The sequence below is a fragment of the Oryzias latipes genome, chromosome 5 (genome assembly GCF_053564925.1).
Source record: "Oryzias latipes strain Hd-rR chromosome 5, Olatipes_Hd-rR_3.1".
In the NCBI taxonomy this organism is placed as follows: Eukaryota; Metazoa; Chordata; class Actinopteri; order Beloniformes; family Adrianichthyidae; genus Oryzias; species Oryzias latipes.
Genome location: NC_136241.1, coordinates 1,384,958 through 1,404,700, shown reverse-complemented (window position 1 = coordinate 1,404,700; position 19,743 = coordinate 1,384,958). Strand labels below are relative to the sequence as shown.

The 19,743-nt window shown below is 41.3% G+C and overlaps 1 protein-coding gene across 2 annotated transcripts in view; it reads right to left on the bottom strand.

Moving 5' to 3' along the window:
* Window positions 1-19,743, bottom strand: part of ca16b (carbonic anhydrase XVI b) — a 164,465-nt gene that overhangs the window by 109,405 nt on the left and 35,317 nt on the right. Inside the window, exon 2 of one of the 2 annotated variants that reach the window (XM_078946751.1) lies at window positions 6,683-6,787. The exons of the other annotated variant lie outside the window; for it this stretch is intronic. Coding sequence (XP_078802877.1) covers window positions 6,683-6,787 — 105 coding nt within the window. The remainder of the gene's footprint in view (window positions 1-6,682; window positions 6,788-19,743) is intronic. 2 annotated transcript variants of the gene reach the window in all.

The window sequence follows — 19,743 nt, the reverse complement described above, 5'->3', positions numbered from 1 at the left end:
AATCGAGTGTGTACGACCAGTTGCTCCTCATCAGAAGGAGGAGATTGTCTGAGTGTGTGAAACTCCGACTGTACCTAGCCGACTGCGGGTCCATTCTCATTGTTCATGTTAATGATTGGTTCGTTTGTGAGTTCTTATTAACTCTTTGTTTTGATGTTAAGACTATAACTGTGTATGTGAGTAGTATGTCTGTTTAGTTTGTGCGCTGCACATATTTTTATGCACTGAGAATGTGTGAGCGGTGCATAAGCACACAGGGAACATTGCCCTGTCTGTCCATCAGTTTAGAAGCAACAAAGAGGTCTGACTTCTCCATATTTCTGGGTTTCTGTCTCACAGCTGAACCCCGTCTTGCACGACTACCTTCTAGCTTGAGGTCAACCTTACTTACTGTGTTTTTGTAACACTCCCTTGCACTGAGCAAATGCCCTTAATAACCATTTAGCTGCTGAGGCACGCTCGTCTGTCCCCTATTCACAGCCTGAGCCACTAATTACATTCCCAAAGTAATGGTCATTTCTCTGTTCCCTCAATGCTTCCCTTCTACCCTCTGCAATCAGCCAGCTGCCGTCACTAGCAGGAACCAGTCCTTTGCATAGGCACAGAATAAATATCACTGCAAACCGTTTCCACACTGCATTCAAATACACGGCTCCATCTTAATGGAAAAATGGAAAACTGGGAGAATAGATGTGACCAGCAGATCCACTGACAGCTCATGTTGGATTCTTAGTGGTTCTCTACCTCTGCAGACCTTAGCTAAATTATTTTGACTTCCATTTACTGGTTGTGCCATGTTTACCTCAAAAGACTAGTGCTGGTTTAGGCTAAAAGAGACGTTGCTGTGTGGAAAATGTGTTTTTTGTAGCGCCATCTCACCAAACAAGAAATGGTTAAATCATAAAGAAGAAATACAGACAAAAACAATAATGATGGATGCAAGGTCTCCACATACATGATTTCAGAGAACAAAGCCCCGTTTGATGGGTGTGGTATTCTTACCATGGGCTGCACATACCTGGTTCGTTGTGAGAGAGTTGTCATGCTTGGATAATCACAGCAGACTGTCATTTACTGCTCCTAACCGACAACGGAGGGAGCTGAAGACCACTATTAGGAGTGACATGAATACCAAACAAACGCCAGTCTGAATTAAGCACAGTTCATCTTTTCACGCACAATTCTGCAATTTTCTTGCCTAAAATCTATGATTTTCTTGGTTCAAAACAGCAGAGCTGAGATCCAAATATTCCATCAGTGACATTATTTTCAGAGCTGTGATGTATTCCAGTAGAGAGCGTGGTGGTGTTATTAGACCTGTAAATACAGCCTCTCTGGGTTTCTGCAGCCCTCCCATTCAGAGCACACAGCCCAATTACCCAGTGAGGCTGAAGTCTCTGAAGTCAACTGAAGTCTACGTTAGCATTCATGTGGCTTCATATGTGTGAAAAGACCATGTTTATTGGACCACGCCATCCCTACGTCTTCCAGCTGCTGGCATATAAACCACATGTATCTGTGAATTAGACTCCAGTCAGCCCTGGAGTCAGACTGGAAGCAGAGGACATGTGAGGTCCACCAGAGCATTGGTAGCTGACATTATCAACCATCTTGGACTGTGGTGTGTGATCTTCATCATTATGAGGCCATTGTGAGTAGAACATGTCAGTTTGTCGCTAATTTTAAACCTTTATCCTCAGATTTAAGGGGCAGACAAGTAGGGGTGTGATTATAACCGCATCACTGCACGTTTTTATTTTAACTTTTTTTCTTAAGTTCTGCATATGGTGTGTGATTGGAACTATAATCAACACATTAAACACATTCATCTTTGCTGATAATTTACTTTTTCTGCTAGTCCTGTATTCAGACTTCTGAGGGAAGCCTTTTATTACTGTTCTCCTTCACTCGCTCTACGCTGCACACACTCCCTCTTCTTACACACGAGTGCGGTTTCAGCAGCACACACACATCCTCATTCTACAACAGAAGTTTCCATCTCACGAGGAAATAGGACAAATTTACTGTGTTCTAATTATTCATTTCCATTACAAGCTGCGTGCGTTCTTGAGTGCGTGACACGGCCGCCCACAGGAGGATTTTGTGTTGGGGGGGGGGCATTTATTACTGTTCTCCTTCACTCTGTAACATCAAACATGTGTTACAGACATGTAACAAACATGTGTTACATGTTTTGTTTGGGAATTATTTTGTGCAGCGCAAAGTTAGATGTCTGTAAAAAAAAAGGCGGAGCCTCCTGCCCCGCGTTCTTCATGGGTGTCAGGCTTGATGGCTACCAGAAAGGTGACAAGGTGTTTGCAGTCTGTTTATTACTGGGCAATAAATAATATTCTGAGAAGATGTCTGTACCAGAGAGCACAGGTGAAGCCTCACATGCAGCTAGAGAGCAGAAGAATCAACGCACACCCCCAACACACTAGTGCGCTCCTTCCTCCTACACACGTACAGTCATTGTACAACACAACAGAATATTCTAATGGTTTCAAAACGGATGGGCTGATTGAACGAAGACAATCAGGGCTCGACATAGCCATTTGTCCGCTGGCCCGGTCCTGTTTTTCGAGCAGTACGGACCACAAGACTTTATTTTTTACTTGTCCGCTCAGGCCACTAAAATATCTAACAATTAATACATTTTTCACCTTTTACAATAAAGTATATTTTGCGAAAACGTGTAGATTTACCTCGTCTTTATAATTCACTTTTTCTGCTAGTCCTGTGTTCAGACTTCAAGGGTTTCTATGGGAAACCTTTTATCACTCTTGTCCTCCTCTCCCGCCTGCGCGCGCGGCTGTCACTGCCGAGCACCACGCGGCACGCGCTCACTACTTTTTTTTTTCAAACTTTATTGAATGTAACAATTCAATACTAAACAATGTTTAACAGCAACAACGAAGGAACAAGCCAGTGGGTTATTATTACATTTTAGGCAGATATATTTAAACTGACACACATATCAGCGCGCCCCCTGGTGGTTTTTAACCGCGATGATCATAAATCCAACACCGTCACTGAAGAGAGACTGAAGCATGTCAGAGATGTGGAAGACATGGCAGGAATAGATAGGAATATGTTAGATGGAGTGACGGGTGGAATTAGTGCTATGGACAGCAAGATATTTAATGAATGCATTGAAGATGAAACTGTATGCACTAAGCTTTAAGCTGAATGTCAAAGAATCAAAGGCAACTCAAAATACCTGAATCTCAGACTCAAACGGAGTATAAGGTCAAACTACTTAATTTTGTTTTTCTTTACAACACTGTAAGCAGTGAGTATTTCTAGTTAGCTGAATGATCTCAGTAATTTAATTGCATTTAATTTTTCAATTATTTAATTTAATTAGGTAACTAAAGTAACTAAAAAGTAAATGTAACTTTGCAACAGTAACAAAAAGCAGAACCTTAAGGCAGTCAGGGCAAAAAAGTCAATAAAACTTCTTAACTATTGATTAGGAACAAATGTGAAATAGCAGTGATTAGAAGCAGCATGAACACTTCTTAACTAGTGTTTCCTACTACACTGCAGTGCTCTCTTCAAAACATCTGAAACAGACTAGAACAGATTTAAGTTTGACATGCTCCATTTTCAGTCATTGAAAAGTGTATAAATAAGTGCTAGATGTCACCAGAATGCACCAAATTGCACCATATTAAAATTTTCTGGGGAGGCATGCCCCCGGACCCCCCTAAAGTTGCAAGCACCTGCGGAGCGGCGGGTCTCGCTGTGCGCGGTGTCGGGCCAGTAACTTTCAAAAACTACTGGCCCTGTGGGCCAGTGCAAATTTCTGGGCTATGTCAACCCCTGGACAATGCTTCAGTGGTTAAAGTCCCACTCTGTTCATCTTTTGATCTATTCTAAAAATGTTCCCAGGGGTCTTTCTATTATGACATTTTTAGGATAAATTAAAAAAAGAAAACTGTGTCCTTTTCTAGGACATAGTTTCTGCAGAACAGCAGGACTTCATCAGAAATTTGCCTGGCCTGAAATGTGGGTAGGACTGTTGGCAGAGAGCAACCCCGCCCCCCTTCCCTTCCCTATTGCTGAGAGCTTGGAGGGGGGGGTTTGTAGCTCACCCCGAATACTTTCTACATCACAAAAATGCTCTTGTTCAAACAGATTTTTTTTTGTCTGTGCCTAAATCCCAACAATTTGAATAAGAATTACTTAGAGATATAAATGTCTTCCATCCTTAGAAAAATGCCACCAGAGCATGATGAAAACACAAAATCACCATTTTTATCAGAGTGGCTCTCTGAACAATTTAATACCAGAATTATGTTTTTCCTTTAACCCCATAACAGTCTTGACATTCTTGAGCTTCCGTAACTTCAACAGTTTCACACCTCACATCCTCACTTGGTTGTCTGCATAACAACCTGTTGTCGTTACGTAAATTGCCTAAAAGGCCAAAGACTTGGGGTAGTTCTCTAAGATTTAAACATTCACCATAATATACATACATGGACATTAAATAATCTAATGTAGGTCTTGACTGGTTTACAATGAATTCAAATGCTAAATGTTTAACTTTGCTTTAATTTATACAATATACCATAAATTCCGGACTACAAAGCGCACCCGATTGCTAGCCGCACCCACCCATTTTCATGTGTTGAACTACTTTTATACATACACAAACCGCGTCGGAATACAAGCCGCATGTATTAGGCAACATTGTCATCCTGACAAATCACGTCCTGACTCCCAGAGCAAGTGTGATTCATTAGCACACAGTTGGTGGAGTCAGCTTTGCCTCAGGCTCATGTATTTGAGTTTATCTACATCTGCCAAACAGCATGGAACTCTATTCTGTTCACAAGTTCCTCAGTTATGGTTTTTTTATTTTTATTTTTTTATTTATTTATTTTTAACTTATTGACAATCTAGGTATCACACATAAAATTACAAACAGTAACCATATAATCAACATTACATCCCTCAGTTATGATGAGGAAATTTACATCCGCGATCCCCCATTTCCCATGAGTCTTAGGGGCTAAAGGCGGGGCCAATGCCCGGCTCGCCATACTGTTGTACGTGTTTAAGAATGAGCAAGTATCAGCAGTGCATGGAGGGGTGAACGGGTAAAGCTCTCCTTCCGCTTGTGTCGCGGCAGCGTTATGGGAGTAACAGGACTGGTTAAAAAACACGCTAGTAAAATAAAGCAGCGACGACTGAAAAGCGCGCGCCTCAGCGCGATACGCGCGCCTCCTCGCAGCGCGTGGGTCAGAAGTTTCCTTCCACAACAAACACTGTTGCTCCGCGGACGCCTCGAGTAAGCCCTGGCTGCAGCCTGCAGAATGGCTCGACGCCTCTGCGCTCTGCGCTCTGCGCTCCCGCGCGCTCCTTGTCTCCCCTTCCTATCTTCTCCGACAGCTCTGGCCAGGGCGGCTTCAAGGAGGAGCGCTTCGTCCCCATTGCGCCGGTGAACGGAGCAAATCGTGTCTGTGCAGAGCAATCGGACTTAATACTGTACGTTTTGTGTATGAGGGGCGGATGCGCTGTTACGTGTGGGAGCCTTCAGACTGCCATCGGCCCCGCAGCTCACACGACACGCAGTCTCCAGCTCACACGGAGGCTGTGAGCGTTTCAATGCAAAACTCTGCTCAGTCCTTAGAAACCGTTAACACGACCACGTCAATTTGTGTTTCCAGTCGTGTCCCGACAAAATAAAGGCTGATGTTATTCTCACATATTTACGTGCAGCCAGCCGAGTCACTATGACTCAGAGGTAAATTCACTCCATGCGCTGTTTTCTCTGTCACGCAGCTGACCGGCTTTTCCAAACCCGTTGGTGATGGTGGATTTTTTCACGCTGTTTTTAACGATTGCTTTTAACTTGAAAGCTGCATCATATTGTAGTGGCGATCACGTGCACGTTGGGTCTAATGGCACCAAAGGATTCTGGGATGCGGCCGGGCATGCGTGTTTCGTTTTGTTGAACCATGACTGAAGTGTCTAAGACCTGAAGTCAAGTCCATGCTGTTTGGCTGCTTAGAGGTGTGTTGAAAAACAAATGACTTGTGCTTGGTGTTAAATAGAGAATTCTAACCATTCACTGTGTCCGAAAGTACGTACATGGCGGCCGCCAATTAAAACCATAAATTAGCCGCGTCACTGAATGAGCCGCACGGCTGTAAGCGCAGGAAAAAAGTAGCGGCTTATAGTCCGGTAATTACGGTAGTTATATCTAAATATAGATAACTCAAGTATGTGTGAATTGAAAATCTATTTTTTTAAATAGTCTCTTACGAGGTGCCATCTATATTTAAAGTAATCAAAGAAATACTGTGTTGATGAAAACATGCACTACAATAAATTATAGGAACAGGTTACATATTTTACTTTTCCCCACCTGTGCACCCTACCACTTCTTAATTTTTGGTCAACCACGGCTGTCTCAAACCTAACAACCAAACATTGAGTCACAACACCAACTTCTTTTGACAGTTTAGCTCAGGCAGTGGAGCAGGTCGTCCAACAATCGAAGGGTTGGCGGATCGATCCCCACTCTACGCCCTTCCATGTATTAACAGCTAAAGCAGCATTAAAGAGGACCCAAACATGGCCGGCAAAGCAACAAACAAACAAAGACGAGTTTAAGGGGATTGTTTTCTTATAATTTAGCTTTGGCAAAAGCATCCATGAAAAGCATCACCTGAATAGGACCAGTAGGGGTCACCAGCTGTCCTCCTCTCCCTCATTACCCCTGTGATTCCTGAATGGGGGCGTCCAGTTAAGAGAGGTTGGTCACCCATTACAACTGTGGGAGAGAAAATGGAGTTCAGGACATTGCATTGAGGTAAGGTACAGCTTACAACCTAAGCTAGAATTATTAAATACGGAAAAGTCTTCAAAGCAAAACTCTGAAGAACAATCTGTCATATTAGGCAAGACATGATACACAGTTGTTACAAAAGGACAAAAAAAAATCACAGTTATGGTAAATCAGAATCAGAATTAGAATAAATATGTGACATTTGGCTCAATAATGCAAAATGCAAACAGATCATGTGAGAAAAATCTAAGTACGCCTATAAGCGTGCATAAGTCAGTTTAATCGACTTCCTGTTGTGAAGACGCGTCTCACAGGGTTCTTCACGGGAAACCATTCTCCCAGATCAGAAAACAGTGAGAACAGCCAAGGGGGAACAATTGGAGGCGGGGGACGACCACCAAAATAGGGCTAATTTTAGCTTACCGGGTCCTCGCCCGGACGATGCTGGCCCCTCCACCAGCAACAGACAGGTTCTTGATGCTATCATAGCTCTCAAACAAGAGCTGCTTGACAGAGCAGAGCTACGCAATGCTACTGAGAAGATGAACAGGAGCCTGGACAACACAGGGAGTCGTACCCCCGACTTAAACATGGAGTCAGCACTCAGACATGATTGTTGCTCTAGAGTCGGAGGTGACCAGCACCTTGCTGAGGGCCAGATGCACAGTCGCACCACTGCAATATCCGCATCACCGGTGGGAAAGAAGAGTGAGAGCACGGTAAAAATCCCTCTGACTTTATGGCAAACATGCTGAAAGTTGCACTTAGCATTGAAAAAACACAGAGTCTAGATATGGCGTACAGAACGCTCCACTCCTAATCAACAGATGATTTCAGTGTAAATGAAATGCTACTGAAGAAAGCTGCTGCGACAAAGGTGGTAAGAACTGTGAATGAAGACCGGATTTTCCTCATGCCAGCCTTTACTTCAGCTGTGAGCCATAAACGCTTTGCATTTACAGAAGTGAGGAAGCTGCTGCGCAGTAGCCCGGGTATCCGATACAGTCATTATATAATTATTATTCGTTTTTTTACATTATTACTTAATATATTTTATTTCCCAACTAATGACTCATCCGCGATGATCCAGTATAAATGGAGGAAAGTGACTTAAACAAACAAAATAACAAACATAATAGAAAAGAAGAAGTCCGCTCCTGCACTCGATTAGTCAAGTGGACTGAGCGACCGTGTCTCTGAGCAGAGAAGCCGGACTTAGCTTTGTGTTTGAGGGGAAGGGAGGATGCTTTGTTACATGTGCGCTATATGTGGGAGACTTTGGACGATGGTACGTCCAAAGTCTCCTACTGTGAGTCCCCTACTGTGAGTATAAAGCTGTTCATTTAGTCAGCAATGTATGTTTTGATGAAACAAGCGTTAGCATTAGCTGTCCTATGGGAAATTCCATTATAAATTAGCATCAAGCTAACGGACTTTGGTTTGCTGCTGTTTTGCGTTAGGTCACAGGAAAAGGGAAGACATAAAATATCAACTGGTACTTTTATGGACTGATTATCGATTTTTGCTACATGCTACGTAGTATATCATTTGTACTGTTGTATTTGAATGTATCACAATTACAGGGCCACGGTGATTGGTCGAGGTGCATTATGGGATATGTGTGATGCATGATGGGATACGTGGCATGTGCCCTTGGATGTTAAGTGACTGCCAACGAGTTTGTTAAAAGACCAGAATATTATTATTTGTATTCAACCCTAAACTACAATATCCCATACCGCAGCTGGCTGTCCGAATGCCGTAATGACAAGCAAAGTAGCTCCGCGGCGGGCCGGAGCTTGTAGTACATAGCTTATAGCTCGAGCGAGCTATGTCCGGAAATTTGCTACAGTATGTGGAAGCAACAAGCTTGGGCATCCTAAATATGATATTTTTCTTATTTTCATCAGACAATAATAAATCGATCAGTCTTGTTTTTATTTTTCCCCTCTTGAATGAATGTGTGTCACACAGACACGGAAGTAGGCAAGGCAAGGCAAGGCAAGTTTATTTGTATAGCACAATTCGTCCACAAAGTAATTCAAGGTGCTTCACAAAACAGAAAAATGCATTAAAATCACAATACATCTTAGAAAAAAATCAACGTAAAATTTACTTTAAAAGAAAAGAAAAAAAAATTTGAAAATTGATTTAAAAATAAAGGAAGGAAAGGAAAGAAAAGTGCAGATAAGACCTTTCAGTCATATACACGTCTAAAAAGAAATGTTTTAAGTCTAGATTTGAACATGAACACAGAAGAGGCCTGTTTTACGACTTCAGGGAGGCTGTTCCAGATTTTAGCTGCAGAATATTGATATAGTAGCCGCGGAAAGCAGCTTTTGCGGCAGGAAGAAGACCGTACCGGGATGTGAATGAACGCAGACATGGAGACACGATTACAAATGCTTTTGTGCTTTTTAAAATAAATAAATCTGATCTCTAAACATCCTCAGTGTCTTCAATGCAATGTAATGAGTCACACACAGACAGACATGTGAAGGTATCTGCTGTAAATCCATCTGTGTTTATGAATGACTAATCACGTGAATAATTATTTCGTTTGCACAAATTAATTATTTAAAGGGAACGGAATATAATTTTGTGGGAACAAGATATTAATTTACGGGAACAAGATATTCTTTATTTTATCCATGTCAGGACACAGTACAGTACAGTACATTCGAGCAGCTAAAAAGTGATTTTGACATTCCACATTCAGACTTTAGGGACCTTCAAATACGCAGCTTTCTCTTTAACTTCGCCTCCAACAACATGGCTCCATAAATGTCTGGACTAGGATCTGCTTGATAAAGCTTGGTCTCATTAAGTTATAGCAAAATCTAAGAAGTAGCGGCTCCATCGCTATCACTGTGTCATCTAAAGGTCAAATGGGAACAAGGACTAGGGGAACAATTAACAGATCAAACTTGGCAAATGGCAGTTACAAGAATTCATTCAACATCTCTATGCATTAGACATGATCTACTACAGTTGAAGGTCTTGCACAGGTTCCATCTATCTCCAAGTAAATTAATAATAGTATTTCCATCTGCTGACCCTTCCTGTGGTAGGTGTGGCCAATCAATCGGTCAATCGAAGCCACATGTTCTGGATGTGTTCAGAACATGGACACGTCTTAGGCCAAGAGACTTTTGGGGAAAAAAATTCAAAACCATTTCGTGGATATGTTAAAGGGCTAATGGCCCATGTCATGGTCCTGCTTTATTTGGGGTTGTCCCATCGGTAATGCTGTAGCTTTCAGTACATTGATTGCAAGAGGCTTGATAGGATTTACCTGAAGGAAAACAGCCCCTCTATCTTTTACACATTGGGTCAAAGAAGTCATGTCATGTGAGACTTGAACGTACAATTAGTGGATCTATTAATTAATTCATCTATGTGAATTTAGATTAACCAATTAACCTATGAAGCATGTTTTTGGACGGTGGGAGGAAGCCCGAGACCCCGGAGAAAACCCATGCATGCACGGGGAGAACATGCAAACTCCACAAAGAAAGGTCCCCACTGGTGTTCTAGTTCAGGTCCCCCAGCCAGGACTTGAACCCGGGCCTTCTTGCTGTGAGGCAAAAGCGCTAACCACTGCACCACCGTGCAGCCCGCTGGGAGGATCTAGTTAAATGATTACATAACATGGCAGCCTTTTCTTTTCTACTTTGAGGCTGAAACACGTTTTTTACCTATATGCTGCAACTAAAGTTACTTTATTGTTAAGTTTTTTTTTTCCTAATGCCATTCATGATTGGTCCATTTCTTAATATATTGTATGTCTTTAATTTGTTGAATACAGGTCAACTTTTATTTAAACTGTACTCAACTGAACTTAATCACCTGTTACTTTTATGTTTATTTAACCTTTCATGCTGTCATTTGAATTGCATTCTGTCTTTTGGTGTTACGTCTTTGTATTTTGTTTGTGTTGATAAAACGTGAAAATCAGTAAAATATTTTAGTGATAATAAGTCAGTTTAATAAGAATGAATGTAATCTAGGAGCTTCTGGTTCTGGGTTATAACATGGACGCGTTTGGCTCTCGGCAGCTCTCACGACAATCTTCAAGTGACTTAAAAGTTGATTTTCTTCGAAAAAAAGACAGCTGACCATGGCCCCGAAGAAAAACCAAGCAACGGGTGACTAAGATGACCTTAAGAAAAATACTTGACGACATTCAAGCTACGTTATGTCCTTTCATGGAGCGAATGAACGACATCCAGGCTCAGCTAACTCCTCCCATGGAGCTAATGGAAGAGTTCAGAAGATTCCGAGCTAAAACGAGCAACGAGATAACTGGGTCGATAATCTGGAGAAAAGACTGGACGATGTGGAACAACAAGCGAGGATGAATAATGTCATTCTCACTGGAATACCACTCAAACCTCGTGCAAAGCTAAATGCAGCTGGAGCTAGCATTGCTAATACTAACAGCGCTAGCATTCCTAGTGGTTCTTCTGAAACGGGGAGCGAGGGAGACACTCTGGAACACCAAGTGGAATCATTTCTCAAGTCTAAAGGGATTTCCCTGGATCTAAATACCATGGAGACCTGCCACCCGCTCCCCAGGAGAAAGGAGACGGATAAACCAGCGATCCTCATCAGGTTTGTGAATCAAAAACACAAGCTAGCTCTGATGAATCAAAGGAGGAATCTGAAGGGATCTGCTGCATATCTGAACGACCATCTGACCAGAAAGAATTCTGAAATCACCAAACATGCCAGGCTTATGGCGGTTCAGGCTTCTACGGCGTGCATTAAAAAGTAATAACGCACGGTGATAACCGCACGCCCAAAAAACAAGTTCCGGTCACCCATCTTAAATCTTCTGTATCACTGCGCCGGGTTCTTTAAAACAACCTTTAGCGTCATCATCTGGACAAAAACAAGCGGTAAGAGGGGAACTTTCTCTCTGAACCGATGCTTTATTCAACCCATCGGGACGATCATCAACATATATATCGACGAAGCATTTGGCAATATCATAATTCTGGCAATATCATAATTCTGCGTTAGCAGTCCAAGTTAAGTTAAAAGTTATGATTCTGTCGGTAAGGATTTTTCTGTTTTATTTTGGTGGGATAGTCTGTAGTTGCATTGCACCATGGGTAGCAGGAAGTCCTGTTTTTGGGAGAAGTGCTTCTAATGTTCAAGCTGCTCTCCTGCTACGTCTTAACATCTCATCAAAACCTTTGAAAACAAAGCTGTAAGTTTAATAATGACTAATACAATAAGAATATGCTAATGTTATGCATTCATAAAGTTTATGTTTATTTTCTATACATGTTTGTTTTAAGGATATAGACCTTGCCGGTGTATTCCGCCAGCTGTTGCTGCACATTTGCATACAAATGCACGTGTTAAAGGTCTAATTAGCATATAAATGTCTCGTTTTCATCATTAATACCTTCTACAACTTGGAGATATTTAAGTTTAAATTAAAGCATTATTTTGATGCTGTTTCCTGATTTTTTTATATTGTTTTAGTGCTTAACTGTTGCTGGGTTTTACTCTGGTTACGTTTCATGTATTTCAGTTTTACTCGTCAATTTTTCAAGCCACAATATCCTTTGTCAGCTGTCTAAAGGAGACCTGAATGAAGGAGCAAAGAGCTAGCATCCTGGCTTGCTGTCCATCTGCATTAACATGCCAATGGTATCTAACACGTAGAAGTAACAGTGCAAGAAAGCGCTTTTTTTTTTTCATTCTTATAGTACACCTTAGCGATGAAAAAAACATGCCTGAATAAAATGTATTAAACTTGTAATAAAATGAAGCCTAAAGACCTATGTAGAGAAAAAAATCCTAAAACATATTTTTAAATGATATCATTGGTGACTTTAGATTCTTCTTGTAGTGTTATGGTCTGCAAGGTCCTTTCACATTTCTTTACCACTCAGACTGAACTATTCAACCGTTTGAGGACAAAAAAAAGTGCTTCAGAAAAATGTGATGCATTTCCCAAACAATTTTTTCCACCGTTGCTTCTTTAGCTGTGAATACTTTAGGTATATAGTTTTCATTTGCCGTCATGTCCATCCACTCACAAAATAATACCCCAACATGGGTATGACTGGAAAAGGCTGTATGGACATACTGTAGATAAGACTATATATATATATATACACACACCAAACCTACTGCACCACTAATAGAACCAACCGTTAAGGATTCAGAGAACTAAGAGACTGTAGCATCTCATACTATATACTTTAATTTGCAAACAAAATGCTGTTTCCTTGTTGGTAGAATCAGCAGCACCCGCCACCCCAGAGCACCTTTATAAAACTTAAATGGGTGAACTGCAGACAGCTTGTGCTACCGGGGGTGCAGACAATCCGTTCTGTGTCTTTTAGGCACAAATGTCCCTTTAACTTCTATTAAAAAAAAAAGAAAATGCCAAAAAGAAAATCAAATATTGTCAACAGAATTACAGAGAGCGCTGGGGGCGCAGACCGTCCTTTCGCATGCACACTCCCTGAGGCAGCCCCCCAGACTGACAACAGTCATCCTCACTGGGAAATGTGCTCTGTAAGAGATGAAGAATGGATGACTACCCAAAGCCATTGTTCATCGGGGACACAAATAAGAAACGTGATTTGCGTTGATGAGTGCAATAGTGTGGGCATTTTAAAGTGTACTCTACGCCAACGGTCCGTCACCAATGCAGAGGCCAATTTCATATGAACTACTGCCACTCTGCAGAAACTGTCCCAAAAAAAATACCACTGGTTCCTTGATTTTGACAAAAAAGGACAAAATTATAAAAAGGGGACGCTTTTAAAATAGATGAAGAGATGATTGGAGTGAGACTTTAAACACTGGACACCTGAGCTGTCACAAAATAACACGCTCTTGAACTACTAAAACTGACCATTTATGAGCTAAACGTCATTCTAACGTGTTTGGAAGTTTCCTTTTTCTGCATCAGACTCAGTGTGTCATTGTGCAAACACTACTCCTGTAAAGTGTTGCATATCAGCACAGAGCTGTTTTTCTACGCCTTAGAATCTGTTGGAATTTCTTCAAGTTAACGGTCTAATTAAAGAAATACATAAAAGTATGCAGTCTGCATTACAGGTATACCAGGATATCCTCGTCATGCGTTTCCCAGGATTTGTTCATTCTCAGAAGAAGCTCATTATGCATTGATAAAGATAAAAAGCAGGCAAATGTAATTTTCCAAACAAATGTAAAACTAGAGCACAACCCATTTCTTAGAAGACTTTTGACAAGAATCTTAAGAAACTGGGTGTTGAGTTTCCTGAACCTCTGAATAGAAACGACCTTTGCAGGATGACTTGTAAGCAGCTTGGTCAGCACCTCCGCTCAAAAGATACCAGTCGTCTTTTTCCACACATCCATAAACTCCAGATTAACAGAGTTCTTACGAATAGTTGCTTCCTTTACAACAATTAATTAAAGTTAGCGTAATGTTGATGCCAATTGTTCCTCACGCGCATAAGTCAGAGCGTTACCGGTTCCTGTTCTTACCGGTTCTTGCTTAAAGAAATGTGGAGGACGCTACATCTGCACAGTCACAAATGGCTCTAGTGCTACTATCATAGGAACCAATTTACAATGGAGACACAAAAGTTAACAGAAAGTGGGAAACAGAAAGACGGAAGTCTGCAAGACTAAGACTTGGACCACATTTCAAGGCAGGTTGTAAAAGAAGAGAGCACAGCGTCTTTGATCAGAGAGCGAATGCGACAGCGGCACGTCAACAGTTTACACACATCCATGTCAGCCGTCCCCTGTGGGCAATGGATTAAAGCCACAGAATTTCTGATGAAGCAGAGCAGACAACACAGAGCTGGGCCTGAAGGAACCAGAGGAGAGCTGGGCTGCATGCAAACCAAATACATTCGTGTGAGATGTGGACGACATTGGAGAATCCAGGTTTAGCATGCTCTAGGTTAAACAATAGGCCATTGCTTTCACGAGGCTGAGGAACTAAGGCTTTAAAGTGACTACAAAGACCAAAGAAAGACATTTCTGTAGATAAAGAAAAAAAAAATCACTTTCCTTTCCCGTCACCCTGAGGGCAGTTAAATCATCTATGCCACCATTATGTTCCACTATTTGTTCCATAATATAACACGCAACAACAAGCCAAGAACCCCAGAGAGACCTTGAAAAATGGCAGCCTAACAACAACCACAGGAGCATTTAGCTGGCATTAGTCATTTGGGGACTGAGATAAAATATCAATCATCACTGTTGGCATCAGATATGCGACGGCTAGCAAGGCTGGAACATCCTTGTCACCAGGAGGATTATTTAGGACTGGATTAAGCATTCAAAGGTGGTAAAAAATAAAGCCCACACAAGTCTAAGAGTTTAAAAAAATCATCATTAAGGATGATTTTTATGAGGTGTTCAAGTTGGGTAAATAAAGCTTCATCTTAACAACAATGTGGCTCTAGTCTAGATCTACCGTTCCTTAGAGTTATGTCTCATTTTACTGAGGCGAGTGGGTATTCATTTACAAGAAGTTCCACCAAGGTTAAGATTCATGATACTCCAGGCCAGGGGCCAAGTTTTAGCAAAGCTCCAGCTATGGGACAGAGGGAAGAATTTAACTTTAGAAAGGTTTTTTTTATATAGAGGGGACTGTAGAATTAGACCAGGGTAATAAGTAGAACTGGGTATCACCAATCAGTCTTTCAATCCACTTGATTCGATTCAACTCAATTAAATAAATTCAATTTGGAATATACACGGTTTACACATGTAGACATATTTGTATAGAAGTACATTAATAATTTATATATGTTCTGAAGATATTCATATTAATCTGATACACTTCACATACTGTAAATATTAGTTAAATAATAAACCAATTGGATTGTTAACACCACACAGTGTTACATAAATCCTGATTAATTGTGCACTTATTTTTTGTTTTTACATAGGAACATTTCAAATTCATAATAGGGTTGGGCGATGTCCCTTAAATTGGCAGTTGACGATGTTTGCAGTAAACCATCAGGATGGACGATGATATCGTGGGAGGGGGGGGGGGGGTATTTTTAATTTTTTGTTATTATATAATTATTATTGGTTATTTTGCTTCATTACTTTATTTCACAACTAATGACTTCCCTCAGTATACACTGAGGGAATTGACTAAATAAATAAATAACAAACAAGATAGAAAAGAAGTAGTCCGCTCCTGCACTTGATTAGTCAAGTGAACCGGTGGACCGAGCGACCGTGTCTCCTAGCAGAGCAGATGGACTTTGTGTTTGAGGGGAAGGGAGGATGCTTTGTTACGGGTGCGCTATGTGTTTGAGACTTCGGACAGCATTCCGTCCCACAGCTCTACGTGAACGAGCTACTGAACTCAGGAGAACCGGGTCTTCCGGTAAAAGTGTGTGTCCAGGCAGACCTCGGACCGTCAGCTCACACAGCGGCTCTGGGGCGGTGTTTGAGCTTTTCAAAGCAGAAATGTCGCTCAGTCCTTAGAAACAATTCAAACAATCACATGGATTTGTGTTTCCTGTCGTGTCCCGACAAAATAAAGGCTGATGTTATTCTCACATATTTACATGCAGCCAAGATGCAGATTGCAGAATTTCCCGCATGGATTTATGTTCATCCAAGGCTAAATGTTGTTAGCCCGTGTTAGCCTCTCCTAACCCTTCTTCAACTTCTTCCAGCTCCGTTCTTCCATAAAAAAAATACTGACCACACGGATTAAAAATAAAATGATGAGCGAACATGTGCTTCATAATAACCATAATAATAATAAAAGCACGTTTAGAAGATCATCTCGTATATTACTGACCTGACATATCTATGTATATGTGCGAATGATTTATTCTGACCAAAAGTGAGACCATGTGAACGTTTGTAATAATCGGAAACGTTTTTTCTGGGCCCATGTACACGGTTCAATTCTAATCCAACCATTGATCCGATCAAGATATTTTGCACATGTAACCACGGCTTCTGGTGCCGCCTTGCAGCGTGGCGGGGGCGTGGCATCACGAAGGGGAGTCGTCCATCGGCACAACCCTAATTGATAAATGTCCCGTAAATAAGTTTACACAAATCAGCCAATTTTTTTGGTTTAAACTTAAGACTTTGTGATAAAGATTTTCCTTTCAACAACCGGATGCTAACTTTAGCCGCGTCCAACTTTTAAGGTGTGATGGATAAATAAAGCAATATAAAATGACTCAACCGTGGTAAAACTGGTGTTTTCTAAATATAACAGAGGTGAATACACCACGTCTGCCACTTTATTATCTGCGTGTGTGAAATATTTGAGTCAGCCCCCCCTTATCAGGCAAAGTGACTTCCGCTACATGAGACCAACGTCTCCTTAAATCTGTATGTCGGGGAAAAATCCTGGATTTGTCTGCAAACAGCAGCTTTACTTTTCTTTGAAGTCAAAGTTTCTTCTTTGGTTTCCTTACCAAAACTTTCCAAATACGTTTGTTTGGTTTTTATTAACTTTTTAGCTTTGGGCTTTTAACATTGCGACACAAGTAGCTGCTAATGTCACAAAACACGTAAAGACAGATGGATTGTTAAATAGAATCCAGTCATTTTTCAAACTAAAACTTCCCTCAGTATCAGAAAAACATAACGGAAATAGTCTAAGTGTATGCATTTCTTTTTTTCCTCTCTTTTAAGATTAAGATTTCATTTATTTATCTCTGTAGGGAAATGAAGTTGTAGTAGCAGCACAATAAAATAAATGAGAAATATACAGGAAAGAAAAACTCTTACATACATGTTCACACATAGCAGTTGACAAATGAACGTAAAATAAAATAGCCAGTTGATGTAACTGAAAGCTTGAAGAGCCCCTGAGAAGATGCATTAATGTGGCTTTTGACGCACGTCACATTTGCTGCTTGACACCTGTCCAAAACACGCGTGTGGGAGGAGCTACCAGCACATGGAGCCATGTCTGCATATGTCATCACAATGCATGGAAGAAACGGAGGATGTTTAAAGGTGGGATTTATTTATCTTAAAAAGCTCTACTAAAGCATCGGTAATCCCGTCTCCATCATTCAGACTCTCTTCACTTCCGCTGCAGAAGCTTTTCGCTGCTACTTCTGCGTCTCTGTGACCCAGTTGGACGGCAGACCGTTTCATCAAAATTAGAGGATCGTTTTATTACTGACTCGATAAAAACAAGAAAAATATCACAAGATGTAGGAGGCTTGAGCAGGTCGCCTCCCCATCCCACAGCAGCTCTCTGTCTGCCGGCCAGCCAGCCGCTCAGGGGCCGGGATAGCGACCAACGGGCTCCACTGCCTGGCACAGCAGGCTCCACCATCAGCGCGATCGCTCCAGCTATGCTGGCTCTTGGGCGGGTGGCCACCTCCCCATCCCACAGCGACTCTCTGTTTGCTGACCAGCCAGCCGTCCAGGGTGTATCCCTCCTTCACCCTTCCATCTTCACTCCAGAAGATGGAAGCATGCTGGCTTCCTGTGCATAGTTGGTAGTCATGTGACTTATTTACAAGTAATTTTGCAAAATATGTCAACTTCGATACACCTCATCCTCCAAGCTCAAAAACCTTTTCTCAGTAAATGCAAATTTCTTTCCATTTGGCAATTTACTATCCCAAATCCAATTTGTGTAATTTCATAGTCACTGAAAACACAGCTAATGAGAGATGATCCTTTTATTTGAAAACTGATATGCTACCGTTAACGTCTAATGATGAATATATTTGTAGCTTGATAGAGAACACAGACATTTCCAAAAAGAATCCATGTAGCCTCCAGGTTTTCCTTTAGCACTGCTCTGCCTCACATGCTTCCATGTTTCATTTAAAAACCTTTAGGAGAGGAGGACAGCATAGGTCACCATCACCATCATTATTCTGTTTTCTTAGTGGGTTCATGACACTAAACTGCCGTATTAGAAAAACTTCCACCATTTATGTTATCTAGTTTAAATACTGGAAAATGGTAATGAGCTGTGATTTCGTAGTCATCACCGTTGGAGTTTGGAAACTGTCATGTAGTAAAATATAAAAGCATTCGGACGGAGAGGGATGCAACCTAAACCCATCTCCAATGAGTCAACAGTGAAATGTGAGGACATCCGCTCAGCTTTTAGTTAAAACACATCGTTATGACGAGCATGCCTACATTTATTGGGCTTTTCAGTAGCTTTAAGTATCTACTCTTAGAGCATAAACCTTGTGAAACATCAAAAACTGTGCAAGCTGCAGAAGATAGAAAATAAAAAATCACTAAAAAGAAGCGGAGCTTTATCTTGAAAACACGTGTTTCTGGCAACTTGGGAAGTGGGAAATGTGGCGAGATATTCCCAAAAGTGTTGTAGTCACACAGAGGACCCTGGGAAAATAAGAAATGCCAAGATCAGCCAAAGACACAGCACAGAGGGAGCCAGACCTTAGGGCTACAGCATCAAACTGAAATGATAACACAACCCAAATCCCAACGCTAACAAACCAACGGTTGCAGCAAAGAGGCATCAGTCAGTGTCCTTGGCCCAGGGAATAAAGCTGTGTTACATAAAAATTAAGCCAATTATTGTGTGCTAAATTCTTCTATTCTTCCACATCATGTTGGATATTTTTTCTGTTACGTAAATACGAAAAAAACATATAGTTACAGATATTCACACCAGACATCAAGGTAATTGGCAGGAAGTCCTACTGTAGCTACAATATTAGGCAAATTTGGAAAACATGATCTGCAAAAGAAAAACAAACTAATGTTAAAGGAGTCTGCAGGTTGTTTAAGTTTTCCCATTCCAGTTTAGCTGGGATGGAGCTCAAATAGAGCACGCTGGTTCCCCTGCCCTTTGTTTAATCCAGGGGTGGGCCTGGATCTGGCCCGCCTCCATGTTTGGTCCGGCCCACTGAACAATATCAGAGACCCATGTTTTGTTTTTTAATCTGACCACACGATCAAAATGTGATCTGAAA